This window comes from Schistocerca americana, chromosome 7, assembly GCF_021461395.2.
Source record: "Schistocerca americana isolate TAMUIC-IGC-003095 chromosome 7, iqSchAmer2.1, whole genome shotgun sequence".
In the NCBI taxonomy this organism is placed as follows: Eukaryota; Metazoa; Arthropoda; class Insecta; order Orthoptera; family Acrididae; genus Schistocerca; species Schistocerca americana.
Genome location: NC_060125.1, coordinates 9,230,948 through 9,251,479, shown reverse-complemented (window position 1 = coordinate 9,251,479; position 20,532 = coordinate 9,230,948). Strand labels below are relative to the sequence as shown.

Below are 20,532 nucleotides of genomic sequence, written 5' to 3'. Positions count from 1 at the left end.
CCAAGGGATACAGTAAACCTGCATTGGTGCATCGGAATCTAATACTGGTCTCCCAGGAGCCGCTCATGCACAAACTCTTAGAAGATTCACTCTTCTTGCACTTTAGCCGGTATTGTGCCTTTTGTATTCAATCGCGATGCCATTTGCTAAAATTCATGATCAATGTGAGTGTTCAATGGATACAGTTAGCCTGAACTGGTGCATCGGAATCTAATACTGGTCTACAAGTTGACGCTCAAAGCTCAAACTCTTAGATGATTCACTCTTCTTGTACTTAAGTTGGCATTGTATATTTTGTTTTCAATCCCGATGCAATTTCTGTGTTTCATGATCAATGTGAAGTTCCAAGGGATACAGTAAACCTCGATTGGTGCATTGGAATCTAATACTGGTTTCCCAGGAGCCGCTCAAATCACATTCTCTTAGAAGATTGACTGTTATTGTAATTAATGCGGCATTGTGTCTTTTGTATTCAATCGCGGTGCAATTTCTGTGTTTCATGGTCAATGTGAAGGTCCAGGGGAGACAGTAAGCCTGCATTGGTGCATCGGAATCTAATACTGGTCTCCCAGCAGCCGTACATGGCAGAAACTCTTAGAAGATTCACTCTTCTGCTACTTAAATCATTGAGCGTTTTGTATTCAATCCCGATGCATTTTCTGTGCATCATGGTCAATGTGAAGGTCTAAGGGATTCAGTAGCCCTGCACTGGTACATGGGAATCCAAAACTGGTCTCCCAGGAGCCACTCAAAGCACATTCACTTGGAAGATTCACACTTCTTGTACTTAAGTCGGCATTGTGCCTTATGTATTCAATCCCGATGCAATTTCTGTGTTTCATGGTAAACGCGAAAGTCGGAGGGATACAGTAAACCAGCACTGGTGCATAGGAATCTAATACTGGTCACCAAGGAGCCGCTCAAAGCACAAACTCTTAGAAGATTCACTATACTTGTATTTAAGTCGTCATTGCGACTTTTGTATTCAATCCCGATGCATTTTCAGTGTTTCATGGTCAATGTTAGGGTCCAAGGGATTCACTAAACCTGCACTGGTGCATCGGAATCTAATACTGGACCAAAGGAGATGCTCAAAGCACAAACTCTTAGAAGATTCACTCTCCTTGTACTTAAGTCGGCATTGTGCCTTTTGTTTTCAATCCCGACGCAATTTCTGTGTTTCATGTTCAATTTGAAGGTCCAAGGAATTCAATAAACCTGCACTGGTGCATCGGAATCTAATACTGGTCTCCCAGCAGCTGCTCAAAGCACAAACTCGTAGAAGATTCTATCTTCTTGTATTTAAGTCGGCATTCTGCCTTTTGTATTCAATCCCGATGCACTATCTGTGTTTCATGCTCAATGTGAAAGTCCAAGGGATTTAGTTAACCCACACTGGTGCATCAGAATCTAATACTGGTCTCCCACGAGCCGCTCAAAGCAGAAACTCTTAGAAGTTTCAGTATTCTTGTAGTTAAGTCGGCATTGTGCCTATTGTATTCAATCCTGATCCAGTTTCTGTTAGGGTCCAAGGGATTCACTAAACCTGCACTGGTGCATCGGAATCTAATACTGGACCAAAGGAGATGCTCAAAGCACAAACTCTTAGAAGATTCACTCTTCTTGTACTTAAGTAGGCATTGTGATTTTTGTATTCAATCCCGATGTAGTTTCTGTCTCTCATGGTCAATGTGAAGGTCCAAGGGATTCATTAAACCTGCACTGGTGCATCGGAATCTAATACTGGTCTCTCAGGAGCCGATCAAATCACAAACCCTTAGAAGATTCACTCTTCTTGTACTTAATACGGCATTGTGTCTTTTGTATCAAATCACGGTGCAATTTCTGTGTTTCATGGTCAATGGGAAGGTCCAAAGTATACAGTAAACCTGAATTGGTGCATCGGAATCTAATACTGGTCTCCCAGGAGTTGCTAAAAGCGCAAAATCTTAGAAGATTCACTCTTCTTGTAGTTATGTTGGCATTGTGAATTTTGTATTCAATCCCGATGCAATTTCTGTGTTTCATGGTTAATGTGAATGTCCAAGGGTTACTGTAAACCTGCACTGGTGCATCAGAATCTAATACTGGTGCCCCAGGAGCCGCTCAAACCACAAACTCTTAGAAGATTCACTCCTCTTGTACTTAAGTCGGCATTGTGCCTTTTGTATTCAATCCAGGTGCATTTTCTGTGTTTCATGGTCGATGTGAAGGTCCAAGGGATTCAGTAAACCTGCACTGGTGCATCGGTATCTAATCCTGGTCTCCCAGGAGACGCTCAAAGCAAAAACTCATAGAAGATTCACTCTTCTTGTACTTAAGTCGGCATTGTGCCTTTGTATGCAATCCCGATTCAATTTCTGTGTTTCATGGTCATTGTGAAGGTCCAAAGGATACAGTAAACCTACACTGGTGCATCGGAATGTAATACTGGTCTCCCAGGAGCCGCACAAAGCAGAAACTCTTAGAAGCTTCACACTTCTTGTACGTGAGTCGGCATTGTGCCTTTTGTTTTCAATCCCGATGTAATTTATGTCTCTCAAGGTCAATGACAAGGTCCAAGGGATTCAGTAACCCTGCACTGGTGCATGGGAATCTAAAACTGGTCTCCCAGGAGCTACTCAAAGCACATACACTTGGAAGATTCACACTTCTTTTACTTCAGTCGGCATTGTGCCTTATGTATTCAATCCCGATGCAATTTCTGTGTTTCATGGTAAACGCGAAAGTCGAAGGGATACAGTAAACCAGCACTGGTGCATCGGCATCTAACACTGGTCACCAAGGAGCGGCTCAAAGCACAAACTCTTAGAAGATTCACTCTTCTTGTACCTAAGTCGGCATTGTGCCATTTGTATTCAATCCCGAAGCAAATCTATGTTTCATGGTCAATGTGAAAGTCCAAGGGATAAAGTAAACCAGCACTGATGCATCGGAAACTAATACTGGTCTCCCAGGAGCCGCACAAAGCACAAACTCTTGAAACATTCACTCTTCTTGCACTTAAGTCGGCATTTTGCCTTTGGAATTCAATCTCGATGCAATTTCTGTGTTTCATGATCAATGTGAAGTTCCAAGGGATACAGTAAACCTCGATTGGTGCATTGGAATCTAATACTGGTTTCCCAGGAGCCGCTCAAAGCACAAACTCTTAGAAGATTCACTCTTCTTGTACTTATGTCGGCATTGTGCGTTTTGTATTCAATCCCGATGTAATTTATGTGTCTCAACGTCAATGTGAGGATCCAACGGATTCAGTAAACCTGCACTGGTGCATCGGAATCTAATACTGGTCTCCCAGGAGCCACTCAAATCACATTCTCTTAGAAGATTGACTGTTATTGTAATTAATGCGGCATTGTGTCTTTTGTATTCAATCGCGGTGCAATTTCTGTGTTTCATGGTCAATGTGAAGGTCCAGGGGAGACAGTAAGCCTGCATTGGTGCATCGGAATCTAATACTGGTCTCCCAGCAGCCGTACATGGCAGAAACTCTTAGAAGATTCACTCTTCTGCTACTTAAATCATTGAGCGTTTTGTATTCAATCCCGATGCATTTTCTGTGCATCATGGTCAATGTGAAGGTCTAAGGGATTCAGTAGCCCTGCACTGGTACATGGGAATCCAAAACTGGTCTCCCAGGAGCCACTCAAAGCACATTCACTTGGAAGATTCACACTTCTTGTACTTAAGTCGGCATTGTGCCTTATGTATTCAATCCCGATGCAATTTCTGTGTTTCATGGTAAACGCGAAAGTCGGAGGGATACAGTAAACCAGCACTGGTGCATAGGAATCTAATACTGGTCACCAAGGAGCCGCCCAAAGCACAAACTCTTAGAAGATTCACTATACTTGTATTTAAGTCGTCATTGTGACTTTTGTATTCAATCCCGATGCATTTTCAGTGTTTCATGGTCAATGTTAGGGTCCAAGGGATTCACTAAACCTGCACTGGTGCATCGGAATCTAATACTGGACCAAAGGAGATGCTCAAAGCACAAACTCTTAGAAGATTCACTCTCCTTGTACTTAAGTCGGCATTGTGCCTTTTGTTTTCAATCCCGACGCAATTTCTGTGTTTCATGTTCAATTTGAAGGTCCAAGGAATTCAATAAACCTGCACTGGTGCATCGGAATCTAATACTGGTCTCCCAGCAGCTGCTCAAAGCACTAACACGTAGAAGATTCTATCTTCTTGTATTTAAGTCGGCATTCTGCCTTTTGTATTCAATCCCGATGCACTATCTGTGTTTCATGCTCAATGTGAAAGTCCAAGGGATTTAGTTAACCCACACTGGTGCATCAGAATCTAATACTGGTCTCCCACGAGCCGCTCAAAGCAGAAACTCTTAGAAGTTTCAGTATTCTTGTAGTTAAGTCGGCATTGTGCCTATTGTATTCAATCCTGATCCAGTTTCTGTTAGGGTCCAAGGGATTCACTAAACCTGCACTGGTGCATCGGAATCTAATACTGGACCAAAGGAGATGCTCAAAGCACAAACTCTTAGAAGATTCACTCTTCTTGTACTTAAGTAGGCATTGTGATTTTTGTATTCAATCCCGATGTAGTTTCTGTCTCTCATGGTCAATGTGAAGGTCCAAGGGATTCATTAAACCTGCACTGGTGCATCGGAATCTAATACTGGTCTCTCAGGAGCCGATCAAATCACAAACCCTTAGAAGATTCACTCTTCTTGTACTTAATACGGCATTGTGTCTTTTGTATCAAATCACGGTGCAATTTCTGTGTTTCATGGTCGATATGGAGGTCCAAGGGATACAGTTAAGCTAGAATAGCGCATCGGATTCTAATAATGGTCTCCAGGGAGCCGCGCAAAGCACAAAGAAGTAGAAGATTCACTCTACTTGTACTTAAGGCTGCATTCTGTCTTTTGCATTCTATCCCGATGCAATTTCTGTATTTCATGGTCAATGTTAAAGTCCAAGGGATACAGTAAACTTGCAGTGGTGCATTGGAATCTAATACTGGTCCCCCAGGAGAGACTCAAACCACAAACTCTTAGAAGATTCACTCCTCTATTACTTAAGTCGGCATTGTGCCTTTAGTATTCAATCCCAATGCAATTTCTGTGTTTCATGGTCAATGTGAGAGTCGAAGGGATACAGTAAACCTGCTGTGGTGCATTGGAATATAATACTGGTCTCCCAGGGAGTGCTCAAACCAAAAACTCTCAGAAGATTCACTCTTCTTGTACTTAAGTCGGCATTGTGCCTTTTGTATTTAATCGAGATGCAATTTCTGTGTTTCATGGTCAATAGCAAGGTCCAAAGTATTCAGTAAACCTGAACTGTTGCATCCAAATCTAATACTGGTCTCCCAGGAGCCGCACAAAGCAGAAACTCTTAGAAGCTTCACTCTTCTTGTACAATCCCGATGTAATTTACGTCTCTCAAGGTCAATGTGAAGGTCCAAGGGATAAAGTAAACCAGCACTGATGCATCGGAAACTAATACTGGTCTCCCAGGAGCCGCACAAAGCACAAACTCTTAAAACATTCTTTCTTCTTGCACTTAAGTCGGCATTTTGCCTTTTGAATTCAATCTCGATGCAATTTCTGTGATTCATGATCAATGAGAAGTTCCAAGGGATACAGTAAACCTCAATTGGTGCATTGGAATCTAATACTGGTCACCCAGGAGCCTTTCAAAGCACATACACTTGGAAGATTCACACTTCTTGTACTTAAGTCGGCATTGTGCCTTATGTATTCAATCCCGATGCAATTTCTATGTTTCATGGTCAATGTTAGGGTCCAAGGGATTCACTAAACCTGCACTGATACATCGGAATCTAATACTGGACTCCAGGAGATTCTCAAAGCACAAACTCTTAGAAGATTCACTCTCCTTGTACTTAATTCGGCATTGGGCCTCTTGTTTTCAATCCCGACGCAATTTCTGTGTTTCATGTTCGATTTGAAGGTCCAAGGAATTCAATAAACCTGCACTGGTGCATCGGAATCTAATACTGTTCTCCCAGCAGCCGCTCAAAGCACAAGCTCGTAGAAGATTCACTCTTCTTGTATTTAAGTCGGCATTCTGCCTTTTGTATTCAATACCGATGCACTATCTGTGTTTCATGCTCAATTTGAAAGTCGAATGGATTTAGTTAACCCGCACTGGTGCATCAGAATCTAATACTGGTCTCCCACGAGCCGCTCAAAGCAGAAACTCTTAGGAGCTTCACACTTCTTGTACTAAAGTCGGCATTTTGCATTTTGTATTCAACCCCGATGCAATTCCTGTGCCTCATGGTCAATGCGAAGGTCCAAGGGATACAGTAAACCTGTATTGGTGCATCGGAATCTAATACTGGTCTCCCAGGAGCCGCTCATGCACAAACTCTTAGAAGATTCACTCTTTTTGCACTTTAGCCGGTATTGTGCCTTTTGTATTCAATCGCGATGCCATTTGCTAAAATTCATGATCAATGTGAGTGTTCAATGGATACAGTTAGCCTGAACTGGTGCATCGGAATCTAATACTGGTCTACAAGTTGACGCTCAAAGCTCAAACTCTTAGATGATTCACTCTTCTTTTACTTAAGTCGGCATTGTGCCTTTTGTATTCAATCCCGATGCAATTTCTGTGTCTCATGGTCAATGTGAAGGTCCAAGGGATACAGTAAAACTGCATTGGTGCATCGGAATCTAATACTGGTCTCCAAGGAGCCGCTCATGCACAAAATCTTAGAAGATTCACTCTTCTAGTACTTATGTCGTCATTGTTCCATTTGAATTCAATCCCGATGCAATTTCTGTGTTTCATGGTCAATGTGAATGTCCAACTGATACAATAAACCTGCATTGGCGCATCGGAATCTAATACTGGTCTCCCAGGAGCCGCTCAAAGAACAAACACTTGGAAGATTTTCACTTCTTGTACTTAAGTCGGCATTGTGCCTTATGTATTCAATCACGATGCAATTTCTGAGTTTGATGGTCAATGCGAAAGTCGAAGGGATACAGTAAACCAGCACTGGTACATCGGAATGTAATACTGGTCTCCCAGGAGCCGCTCAATGCAGAAACTTTTACAAGGTTCACTCGTCTTGTACTTAAGTCGGCATTGTGCCTTTTGTATTCAATCTCGATGCAGTTTCTCTGTTTCATGGTCAATGTGAAAGTCCAAGCGCTACAGTAAATCAGGACTGGTGCATTGGAATCTAATACTGGTCTCCCAGGAGGCGCTCAAAGCACAAACTCTTAGAAGATTCACTATCCTTGTATTTAAGTCGGCATTGTGCCTTTTGTATTCAATCCTGATCCAATTTCTGTGTTTCATGGTCAATGTGAAGGTCCAAGGGATACAGTAAACCTGCACTGGTGCATCGGAATCTAATACTGGTTTCCCAGGGGCCAATCAAAGCACAAACACTTTGAAGATTCACTCTTCTTTTACTTAAGTCGGCATTGTCCCTATTGTATTCAATCCCAATTCAATTTCTGTGTTTCATGGTCAATGTGAAGGTCCAAGGAATGCTGCAAATCTGCACTTGTGCATCGGAATTTAATTCTGGTCTCCCAGGAACAGCTCAAAACACAAACTCTTTGAAGATTCACTGTTGTTGTACTTAAGTCGGCATTGTGTATTTTGTATTCAATCCCGAATCATTTTCAGCGTTTCATGGTCAATGTGAAGGTCCAAGGTATACTGTAACCTGCCCTGGTGGATCGGAATCTAACACTCGACCCCCAGGGGCCGCTCAAAGCACAAACTCTTAGAACATTAACTCTAATTGTACTTAAGTCGGCATTGTGCCCTTTGTATTCAATCCCGATGCAATTTCTGTGTCTCATGGTCAATATGAACGTCCGAGGGATACAGTAAACCTGCACTGCTGCATCGGAATCTAATACTAGTCTCCCAGGAGCCGCTCTAAGCACAACCTCTTAGGAGATTCACTCCTCTTATACTTAAGTCGGCATTCGGTGTTTTGTATTCAATTCTGATGCAATTTCTGTGTTTCATCGTCAACGTTAAGGTCCAAGGGACACAGTAAAACTGCACTGGTCCATCGGGATCCAATACTGGTCTCCCAGTAGTCGCTCAAAACTCAAATTCTTAGATGATTCACTCTTCTTGTACTTATGTCGGCATTAAGCCTTTTGTATTCAATCCCGATGCAATTTCTGTGTTTCATGGTCAATGTGAAGGTCCAAGGTATACAGTATACCTGCACTGGAGCATCGGAATCTAATACTTTACCCATTAGGAGTCGCTCAAAGCACAAACTCTTAGAAGATTCACTCATCTTGTACATAAGGCGACGTAGAGCCTATCGTATTCAATGCAGATGAAATTTCTGTGTTTCATGGTTAATGTGAAAGTCGAAAGGATACAGTAAACCTGCGCTGGTGCATCGGAATCTAATACTGGTCCCCCAGGATCCGCTAAAATTACAAACTCTTAGAAGATTCATTCTTCTTGTACTTAATTCGGCATTGTGTCTTTTGTATTCAATTGCGGTGCAATTTCTGGGTTTCATGGTCAATATGAAGGTCAAAGGGATACAGTAAACCTGAACTGGTGCATCGGAATGTAATACTGGTCTCCCAGGATACGCTCAAAGCAGAAACTCATGGAAGATACACTCTTCTTGTACTTAAGTCGGCATTGTTCCATTTCAATTCTATCCTGATGCATTTTCTGTGTTTAATGGTCAATGTGAAAGTCGAAGGGATACAGTAAACCTGCATTGATGCATTGGAATCTAATACTGGTCTCCCAGGAGCCGCTCAAAACTCAAATTCTTAGATGATTCACTCTTCTTGTACTTAGGTCGGCATTAAGCCGTTTGTATTCAATCCCGATCCAATTTCTGTGTTACATGGTCAATATGACAGTCCAAGGGATAGAGTAAACCTGCATTGGTGCAGCGGAATCTAATACTGGTCTCCCAGGAGACGCTCTAAGCACAACCACTTAGGAGATTCACTCCTCTTGTACTGAAGTCGGCATTGGGTGTTTTGTATTCAATCCCGATGCAATTTCTGTGCATCCTGGATATGTGAAGGTCCAAAGGATTCAGTAAACCTGCACTGGTGCATGGGAATCTAATACACGTATTACAGGAGCCACTCAAAGCACAAACATTTGGAAGATTCACTCCTCTTGTACTTAAGTCGGCATTGTGCCTTTTGTATTCATTCCTGATGCAATATCTGTGTTTCATGCACATTGTGAAGGTCCAAGACATTCAGTAAACCTGCACTGGTGCATCGGAATCTAATACTGGTCTCCCAGGAGCCGTTCAAAGTTCAAAATCTTAGAAGATTCAGTCTTCTTGTACCTAAGTCGGCATTGTGCCTTTTGTATTCAATCCCGATCAAATTTCTGTGTGTCACGGTCAATGAGAATTTCCAAGGGATACAGGAAACCTGCACTGGTGCATCGGAATCTAATACTGGTCTCCCAGGGGCCGCTCAAAGAACAAACTCTCAGAAGATTCACTCTTCTTGTACTTAAATCGGCATTGTGCCTTTTGTATTCAATCCCGATGCAATTTCTGTGTTTCATGATCAATGTGAGGGTCCAAAGGATTCAGTAAACCTGCACTGGTGAATCGGAGTCTATTACTGGTCTCCCAGGAGACGCTCAAACTACAAACTCATAGACGTTTCACTGTTTCTGTACTTAAGTCGTAAATGTGCCATTAGTATTCAATCCCAATGCAATTTCTGTGTTACACGGTCACTGTGAAAGTCCAAGGGATACAGTGATCCTGCACTGGTGCATTGGAATATAATACTGGTCTGCCACGAGTAGCTCAAAACACAAACTCTTAGAAGATTCACTCTTCTTGTACTTAAGTTGGCATTGTGTTATTTGTATTCAATCCCCACGCAGTTTGTGTGTTTCATAGTCAATGTTACGATCCAAGGGATACAGTAAATCTGCACTGGTGCATCGGAATCTATCACTGGTCTCCCAGGAGCCGCTCAAATCACAAAGTCTTAGAAGATTCACTCTTCTTGTACTTAAGTTGGCATTGTGCCATTTTTATTCAGTCACGATGCAATTTCTGTGTTTCACGGTCAATATGAAAGTCCAAGGGGTACAGTAAACCTGCACTGGTGCATCGGAATCTAATACTGGTCTACCAGTTGACGCCCACATCACAAACTCTTAGATGATTCACTCTTCTTGTACTTAAGTCTGCATTGTGCCATTTGTATTCAATCCCGATGCAATTTCTGTGTTTCGTGGTCAATGTGAAAGACCAAGGGATACAGTAAACCTTCATTGGTGCATCGGAGTCTAATACTGGTCTCCCAGGAGAAACTCAAAGCACAAACTCTTAGAAGATTCACTCCTAATGTACTTAAGACGGCATTGTGCATTTTGTATTCAATCCCGATCGAATTTCTGTGTTTCATGGTCAATGTGAAGGTATAAAGGATACAGTAAACCTGCACTGGTGCATCGGAATCTAATACTGGTCTCCCAGGAGCCGCTGGAAGCACAAACTCTTAGAAGATTCACTCTTCTTGTACTTAACTTGGCATTGTGTGTTTTGTATTCAATCCCGATGCAATCTCTGTTTTTCACGGTCAATGTCCTGCAAAGTAGTGTTCCACGGCCTGCACAATCTAGAGACCTGTCCCACAAATCCACCCACCACCTCCTACAGCAGTCCAGTCGCAGGCATCTCCCACCATATAAAAGGCACGATCATGTGCAAAAGCAACCTGTTAAAAATCAGCTATGCTGCAATTACCATACAATTTTCCATGTAGGGATGACAAGTAACCAACTGTTCACTCGCAGTAATGTCTAGCACCAAACTGTGGCAAACCACAGACTTGACATTGCAGTTGCCAAGAGGCTGTACACCACTTCAACAACTGCTTTACTATACATACCATTTGGATATTCCCTTCCAGTGCAAGTTTCTCTGAACTACACAGGTGGAAATTGTCTCTCCAGCACATCTAGTGCCATCCACTTGACCTAAACCTCTGCTAATTTGTTTCCCACTGTATCACTTTACCTTTTCCCTTCTCTCTTCTGTACCCACCAATCTTTTCCCATTCAGACCATGTACTGTCTTCTCCAATCACTCTGCCCCCCCACCCCCAGCAGCTACTGCGGGTGTGTACATTTGGCTGTTTGTGTGGTTTCCAAACTAAACCATGTTCATTTTAGATATGTTAGATCCATATACTTTACCTGAAACTAATTCTCTGAGGTACTGAGACTACTGCTTCCTGGCTCAGGGTTTCTATTTTCAGCTAACACAGTAGTATTGTCTACAAACAAAAGTGTATGGGACAGGATATTTACCAGTGAATCATTCACACTGGACACCAAAAAGACTGTTGTGGGGCATGTAGACAACCCCTGAGATGGTTCACCAAGGCTGTGTGACTGCAGGAGCAGACAGCAAAAACTCTACACAAAAGATGGTCCAGCACGTCTCAGAGCTTACAGTCAAAAATTATCAGGCAAGGTGTCCATATTATGCAAATTAACGTAGGATTAACAAGTGACAAATGCAGTTACCAAAGCAAATTAAATGATGAGCATGCCATCAGTATTATAGCTCTAAAGGAAATGCATTTAGGTGATAATTCAGCAGCTACATGCAAGATTACGCAATATAAAGCAATATCAATACTCCTCTCAATTGTTAGGTGCATCCACAATAAATGAAAAAAGAAACAGCTCTTGGATTATGTTGGCTTAAGCAGTCAGAAAATTAGTGATGTAGAAGTAATTAGGATAAAACTCAAAGGCCTGGTTATTACATCAGTCCATAAATCACCTAACGGAAAGTGTCTGACACTAGTCTTACACACAGCAACTAGACAGCACGTATATGTTTAAGATTTTAATTCCAAAACACAACCTGGAGATACATAAATAGAGACAAAAATAGAGAACCATTGTTCGAATGGATCAACACACAAGAAATTATCTAAGTTTGATGCCAAGGAATTTAAAAAGTTTTGGGCAGGCAGATGGAAACTGATACAAAACCTGACCCATCCATCTTTTCCACTGATGAGAACAAATTACCACTGAATCACTCAATAGTAGTACCTAAACATTTTTCAAGGAGTGTACATTGGCTCACAAAAGTTATCATTGGTGCTGAAATATCAGTTACAAAATACATTGATAAACCCTCATGGAAATTTGAAAAAGCTAACTCGATACAATACACCCAGGAAGTGGAGAGCAACCCACACTGGACACCTCAAAAGTCAGAACATTGGGAATTATTGTAGAGGTAGCTAAATGGAATATCTGAAGGGAAGTAACAAAATAATGTGTACTAGGTTGGGACAAACCTGCCCAAGTCCTCTACAAAGGATACCAAGTGTCTAAATAATGTTTTGATAACATTTTGTATTTAAAAATATGTGTGTGTATAAATTGTTCATGTTGATGTAAATTTGACAATTTAAGAAATGGTCATGCTTACGAACAATGTAAGAAATAGGTGTTATGTAAAAACCAGTGTGCTTTTGTTTGAAACGAAAATGGCTGTGGCGCACGGAAGAGGTGCGAAAGGCGAATTGGCGTGCTACCTTGAGCAAGTTCGGGAAGTAAGTCACACAGTCTGAAGGCAGCAGTGATTGAGGTAACTCCTTTGTGGAGCAGAAGCTTTGCCTGCAAATTTTCATAAAAATGCCTCGGTTGAAGACTGCAAACAGCTTACAGTATAGCTGCGAGTTGTTGACCTACTGTATGTAAAACTGAATGAAGCCAAGAAGAGAAATTGAGCCCATACAGCAAGAAACTTGCAGGCCGTAGTGTGGGTAGTGTAGCCATCATAACTGTTCACCACACCCAAGCCTACAGCCACCAGATAAGATTTTTTCTATTTTTGCCTTTGTACAGCATGAACCATTAATTTAAACTGTGTTTTAATAATCATTCTTGAACTTTACGGAAACTGGCTCACCCTGTTATTTCATCCTAATCATACATCTGTATAGGGTTCCTTCCTGGTGTTTGATTAATCCGAGTGTCCTGTTTTACAGACTTATGAAGTGCCAAGTTAATATAAAGAGGCACCATTTAAATTGCTTTAGTGTAAATAATAAAAATGTTTTCTTAACTATTGCAAAGTGTTATGGTTTGCTTACATAAAATTCAATCAGAGTGAAGCCAAGTTACTAGAACCTGTTAGATGGCTACACAGAATTAGTTCAAAGAATAACAGGTTTTGAAAGTAAATTCCACCAAGAAAGAGGTTTTCTTTAAGTGAAATGTTCAGTTAAAAAGTGTGTGCTTTAGTGTCTAAGTATTTAAGTTTCTTGATTATGGAAAGTGCTTTTCTAAAGGTAGTCCCCCCCACCCCGGCTAATTTTTTTTACCTTCCTTGAAGTTATCTACTGGGCTTTTTCTTTTTTAAAAACATAATGTATAAAGATGTAGCCCAAAATTGTTTAAGTGGGGTAATTTATTTGAAGAGCCAAACTAAACAGTAGCAAGAAAGTAGGCAAAATTCACATTTCTGCTTCTCCAATACTTCACTATTTCATTGCCAGGATAGGTTGGTGACCATTAAGTACATGTTTTAAACCACTAAATGAACTTGGAAATGAGTTTTCCTAGCTTCAGTATATTATTATTCATACTGTGTTCCTATCTAGCCACTGGGTAAGATCTTAGGAAAAGAAGTGAATAGTCCAATTTACTTATCCATTAGACGCAACACACGGTAAATCCTGTAAGAAGGATAACTCTATTGATTATCTTTTCCTGTAAACAGGACTATCCTTCGATAGTGTATTTTATTTTAAAACTAAACTAAATTTTAGTAAGAGGGTTATACGTGGCAACATAGAGACAGGGTTTCTGTTATTTACGTAAAAGCATACTAATATCATAATGGTAGTGTTATAAGGTCCTATTAATGTGTGGTCATGACATTTGTTAAATGTCTCACCACATTTCTATTGAAACTATTTACTCTTCTTGTAAATAACACCTATGACAATTTTATACAAATGTCCACTAAGACTTTGCTTGTCAACTTTCATTTAGGTAACAGCGATCTTTTAGATGTATTTAAATCAGTACTGTTAAGAAATACTGACTAGCTTTATTTTCAAGAATCTCAAGTTTAAGTTATACATACTGTTATCCTCCAATAAGAATCATTGGCCGATTCTTCATCTTTGACAGGTTCATCATGCCTGCAATGCAAAACATTATCTTTTGTATTAACAGATGAAATCCAACTTTTTAAATTTAATAAATGCTTATACAAACATAAAGTTTCTTCAAAAAATGTATTTATGACAACTTCCTGTCACAGATAATTTTCACTGAATGTTGCAACCCAGTTATAATGCTGATGAGAAGCAAATGTTGATCTTTTCCCTCTCTTCCTTCACCATCTGTTTTGTTCACCTTGACATATTTCTACCAAACAGACTACCCCAATGGATCCACTGCTTATATTTAACACACAGTAAATTCAGTGCAAATATTTCCTTAACACAGGATGTGCATTGATGAGCTTGAATTAATCAGAAAAATATAAACAGATACTAACCGTTCCACAGCTCTTACAAAATACTTGCATTAAGTAATCATCAAAGCTACTTTTTGTACAGCAAGAGGACTAAAAGTCAAAATGGTGCTACATGCTACAGGCAGTGCAATACAATATATTTTACTCATTGCTACAGCAATAAATGTACTTATAAAAATATTCAGACTTAGACTATAATCAAATACAGAGAGAGAAAATATTCTAACTAAAGAGATATAGCAGCCATAGGCAGAAACAAATAAAAAAACTGATACTAATCTTAGCTTTGAGGACCAAAAGTTTCTTCATCTGGAAAACACAAAAAGAGAAATGAGACTGTTCAAGAATTAAGGATGAAAATTCAGGATCTTGAGTCAAGGAAGATGGACATGATGAAATTCAGTTGCGAAAGAGCAGCAGATGATGTAATTTTAAATGCTGAGAAATAAGATCTCTTCAAGAGGAGCCACCAAAAGGTCAAATAAGTGAAGAACAAGCTGAAAATACCGGTAAATGGGCTAAAATGGCGGCAAATAGATAAAGGAAACAGAAAGGAAGTGCTGAAGAACAGGCAACCAAACAACAACAACAACAACAACAACAATAATAACAGCACATTGTAGCAATATATAATAGCAGTCCCACAACATCTGGAGGAAGATTTTCCACTAACAGAACAATAAATTCATGAAGCCATCAAATCTTCCAAAACTTCAAAGCAACAAATGAAGACTCCACTACAGCAAAATTATTGAAATAGTCAGAACACACAAATGATCTACAACTGCTGTTTGAGAACATTTGGAAAGCTGAAGAGATTATGGAAAGCATTAATCCACAGCTATGAAAAAAAGGGGACACTCAAAATGTCAACAATGGCAGAGATGCCTCACTTCTGCCAGTGGTATACAAAATATTATCAAAAATTCTCTGGACAGAGTTGTAGAAACTTTAGACAAATAACTGGGAGAATCTCGAGGAGCTCTAGAAAGGGAAGACCCTGCACAGAGCAGATGTTTATTAGAAAATCGATAATCCTCCACAGACTGCTAATCACCAAACCTATAATAGTATCATGTATTGGTTTCAAGAAAACTTTTGATTTGGTAGGCAGAGAAATTATAGGTAAAATCATCAAAGAATTTTGTATTAAAGCAAACATAATCCTCAAAACACTAGCAAATAGGATGACTGAAGCTAAATTTATGGGAGAAGTATCTCAACCATTTGAAATAAAAACTGGTGTTAGACAAGGGGACAGTTTATCACCTTTACTGTAACACTGCATTCTAGAAAAAATAGAAAGTATCTGGAATTTGGAGAAAAAAAAATTACAAAATTGAACCAATAATTTTAGGACGAATAACAAATGGAATTAAGGTAAACTGCCTGGCTTCTGCAGATGATTCTGATATACTTTCAAAAAATCTGACAGACAGTTATTGAAAGAAATCTTTTGGAAGAAATAGCAAAGAGAGCTGGTCCCAAAATTTCAGCCGAAAAAACAACATTGATGACAATTTCAAACAATGCATCAACATTCTTAGAAAAACAAAAATGTAAAATAGCATTAGGAAGTAAATTTAAATATATTGGACAAACTGTACAACAAAATGGACTAGAAGAATTAACAGTAGATGCAAGAGTCAGCAAACTGGAGAGAGCAAATCGTTTTATAAAGGATATTTACAACAAGAAATGTACAACTAAAAAAACAAAACTAAAACACTATCCCACAGTGGTATGACCAGGATGTTTATATGGATGAGGATGCCTAATGATGAACTATAAGCTGGACAGAACAGAGGTTCCTCAAAGGAGCATTATTAGAAAATAATGGTTGCAATACAAGCTACAGATGGCTGGAAAATGAGAAGTAATGAGGAGATCTACAAAAATTTTGAGAAAATATCAGAAGTAATGGCTAAAAGAAGATTAATTTTTTTTTAGAGACCTCTACTGAATGAGTAGTTCTGGAAGAAGGACTCAATGATAGCATGGATTACAGAAATAAGAAAGAAACAACATCAAACAATCAGAAATAATAGAAAGAAACCTTTTTACAGATAAAATACTGAATTTAAAAGGATCATCACCTCTCCAAGATCAAAATTAATTTCATCCCTCTCAATAAGACCGTGAAAACCGGAAATAAAATTCATAAATATGATATTGCGAAGCTCAAAATCAATCAAAACATATTGGAACAATGCCACCAGTAACTGACAGTTGAATCCCATAAATGGGCAGACATTGCCTCCATGATCCAACAAGCAGCTAATACTACAATCCTGACAGCTAAAAAGAGGAATCATACATGGTGGAATGAGGTTTGTGGTGAGGTGGTGGCCCAAACAGCAAGTGCATGGAAAAAGTGGAATTCTACCAGGAGTCCTGATGATTTTGATGTATTCCATGAAGTTCGAAAATATGCAGCCAGAACTCTATGAAGGTCTAAGCAATTGCATGAGAAACAGCAGTTAGAATAGATCGATCAGTGTTTCCAGATAAACAATGTCAGAGACTTCTATCAGGCGTTCAAATCGAATTTGAAAGGATACCAAGCCCCTAGTTTTTGTTTTAGAGACGAAAATGGAAAGCTCAGTGTTGTGCACATAGTTCCACATATTCGGCGCGTACACAAATTTCCCACTAGAGTGCGCCCCGCTAAGCAAAACAGCGCAGGCGCAGCGCTCGTCCATCTCCGCACTATGAGATGGCGCTGCCATAGAGACGGACCAAATTCTGCTTCCACCGATCCGCGTATTAATATGTAACGCAGCCAATGAGATTGCTGCTAACATAGAACATTTTCTCCTCGCGCATCACACTCGCGCAGTGATACATGAACGTGCGAGGTATTATAACGAGTGTAAAGACCTTCGATCAGTCAGTCTGCATTTGTCTGCACCAGTCTGTATGAGTCTGCATTAGTCTGTACCAGTCTGCATTAGTCTGTACCAGTCCGTCGAGTTCTACAATTGTCTGTACCAGTCCATAGTCAAGATTCAGTCTGCGCCTGATAAGATTACCATATTCCTGTACATAGCCATGAAGATAAATGTATAGACACTTTTGTCAAGTATCTGAAATATATGTGAGAATAAGATTAACGTACCAATCCCAAAGAACTTCAGATTGTCAATTGTAAATAGCATCCAGAACCAAGTTAAGTAATTTTTATATTTGTTATTATTTTAGTAAATGTGTGTGAAAATTAATCAAATTCTGTTTAAAGTTGGTCACCGTCAATCTGCTACTCTAAGCGTGCAAGTGGCATTTCTATCATCTGACCGAATGGCAGAAGATAAACACACCATGATAAGACCACGAGACATATTGCTGACACTCGCTTACTTCGTTAGAGCAACAAGTCAAATAATCTGATGGTGTGTGTACTGAAGGTCTTACAGTATGCACACCACACTCGGCCTGACCAACAAAGAAAACTGCAAGATCATGTCTCGTTACTTTGAAAACCTACTTAATTGTGATGAACCGAAAGAAAGATTCCCTGCATGTGCCCCAATCCACAAACTACCCCTAATCTCCATCTAGTAAAGAGGAGACCAAAGAGATCATCAACAACTTTAAGAATAATAAGGCAGCTGGAGAGGATTCAATAGTGGTGGAACTACTGAAGCTGGCAAATAATGAAACTCTAGATATACTAGTCCAACTTTTTGAGGAGATCTGGAGAGCTGGGATGATACCAACTGAATGGCAGTCAGCTTTAATCCATCGTCTACACAAAAAAGGTGATAAATAGAATGTCAGTAACTATAGGGGTACCTCATTAGTATCTGTTCCACATAAGATTCTCTCCAAAGTGATACAGAATAGAATAGAAGGTCATTGTAACCAACTGATTGGGGACTATCAAGCTGGTTTCCGAAAGGGCGATTCTTGCGCAGAACAGATCTTTAACCTGAAGAACATCATCAGGTCCAAAAAACTGGAAGAAATAACTATGTGGTCATGTTTGTTGATTTTCAAAAAGTATATGACTCCATCGACTGACAGGCATTAATGAATATTTTGGAAAAGTTTGGGATGGATAATACCTCAAAAAAGCTGATCAAACAAACTCTTACTAACACAGTGTCAAAAATTAAATTTATGGGTGAGGTATCTGAACCCTTTACAATCAGAACGGACATAAGACGAGGAGATGGACTATCCCTCTCCTTTTCAATTGTGTCTTGGAAAAGGTCACTCGAGAGTGGAGAAAGTTATTAGCCCAAGAAGAAACAAATGAAGAGTGGTTCAGACTTGGTCCTAAGAACAAAGGGGTGTGCATTGACTGCTTAGATTTTGTGGCTGACCTGGCCATTTTTGCTAACAACAAAGAGTCAGCAGTCAACAAGATAAATAGGCTGTCAGAAATTGCTGAAAAAAGTTAGACTCCAGATCTCTATTCAAAAGACAAAATATATAACGAACATCTGTAACGGACCTGAATGGATGATAACCAACCTGGGAAAAAATCAGATGAGTTAAGAATTTCAGGTATCTCGGTGAAGTCATCCACCAGGAGAATGGATTAAAAGAAGAAGCAATTGCCAGGATGAGGAAGTTAGACCAAGCATACCAACTGACAAAGAATACTTATAACAAAAAGTCTACGAGTATGTGGGCCAAGTTCCAACATAATAATACAGTTGTAAAACCTGAGGGCTTATAAGCATCCAAAACTTTGACCACGAATAGACAAGGTCAAGCTGAGCGGCTGGAAAAGCGTGAGTGTAGGATATTAAGGAAAATCCTAAGGTAATAGATGGGTCGATGGACAATGGCGAATGAGAGCAAATGAGGAATCGTGCAGCAAGACAGAACCTATCACAGCATCCATTACAAAGAAATGATTGTTATTTTATGGTCATCTCATGAAAATGGACGGTGATCGACTATCAAAAAGAATACAGAGTTTCATCCTATCTAAGAAAACGACGCCGAGATGGTTCAAAGAATGTGAAAAAGATCTTAAGCAGATTGGTATCTCAGAGAGAAATTCCTGAAAGGAACAAATTTAGAAGATTGGTGACCAACTACCAAGGTTTTAACATGGCATCAACATCCGAAAGACAGTGAGGACCCTTATCTGAAGGGCATAAAAAGGTACTTCTTAGAGGGGCTCAGAAGATACTGGCAGGAAGTCAAAGCTGGAGCAAGAACAAGACCTGGGCACTACAGTGAAGTCGGTTGTTACCACGCAGTCCATAAAGACTCACCTCGATAAAAAAAAAAATAAATAAAAATAAAAGGCTTTCGATGCAGAAGAAATAGGGGATTGAGAACAACACGAATAGAATAAAGGGGGAAAAACATGAGGAGGAGATGGACGAGTACTGGAAAAACAGGAGACGACAAGGGAAGAAGAAGAAGTGAAGTTATTACATGATGAGAGATGGTGATTGAATTTGATTTGATTCAGTTTTCGTTACATACACCGAAAAAATGAGATGATTCTCAAGGGTGTGGAACATGTCAGAATGTATAACACAAAACATTTTAATATAATGAATACTACCCTGATCATTTGTCATGAGATTGTCAAAATAGGTGAATACAATACAGTAAACTGGAGAAGCTAATATTTACAGAATTAATACGCTCTCAGAATGAAATATTGTTGTTGTTGTTGTTGTTGTGGTCTTCAGTCCTGAGACTGGTTTGATGCAGCTCTCCATGCTACTCTATCCTGTGCAAGCTTCTTCATCTCCCAGTACCTACTGCAACCTACATCCTTCTGAATCTGCTTAGTGTATTCATCTCTTGGTCTCCCTCTATGATTTTTACCCTCCACGCTGCCCTCCAATACTAAATTGGTGACCCCTTGATGCCTCAGAACATGTCCTACCAACCGATCCCTTCTTCTGGTCAAGTTGTGCCACAAACTTCTCTTCTCCCCAATCCTATTCAATACTTCCTCATTAGTTATGTGATCTACCCATCTAATCTTCAGCATTCTTCTGTAGCACCACATTTCGAAAGCTTCTATTCTCTTCTTGTCCA

General features: G+C 39.9%; 1 protein-coding gene across 1 annotated transcript in view; it reads right to left on the bottom strand.

Moving 5' to 3' along the window:
- Positions 1–14,120: 14,120 nt before the first annotated feature.
- The window catches only part of LOC124622215 (molybdenum cofactor biosynthesis protein 1-like), a 77,562-nt gene continuing 71,150 nt past the window's right edge, over positions 14,121–20,532 (bottom strand). Inside the window, exon 6 of the mRNA XM_047147863.1 lies at positions 14,121–14,176. Coding sequence (XP_047003819.1) covers positions 14,121–14,176 — 56 coding nt within the window. The remainder of the gene's footprint in view (positions 14,177–20,532) is intronic.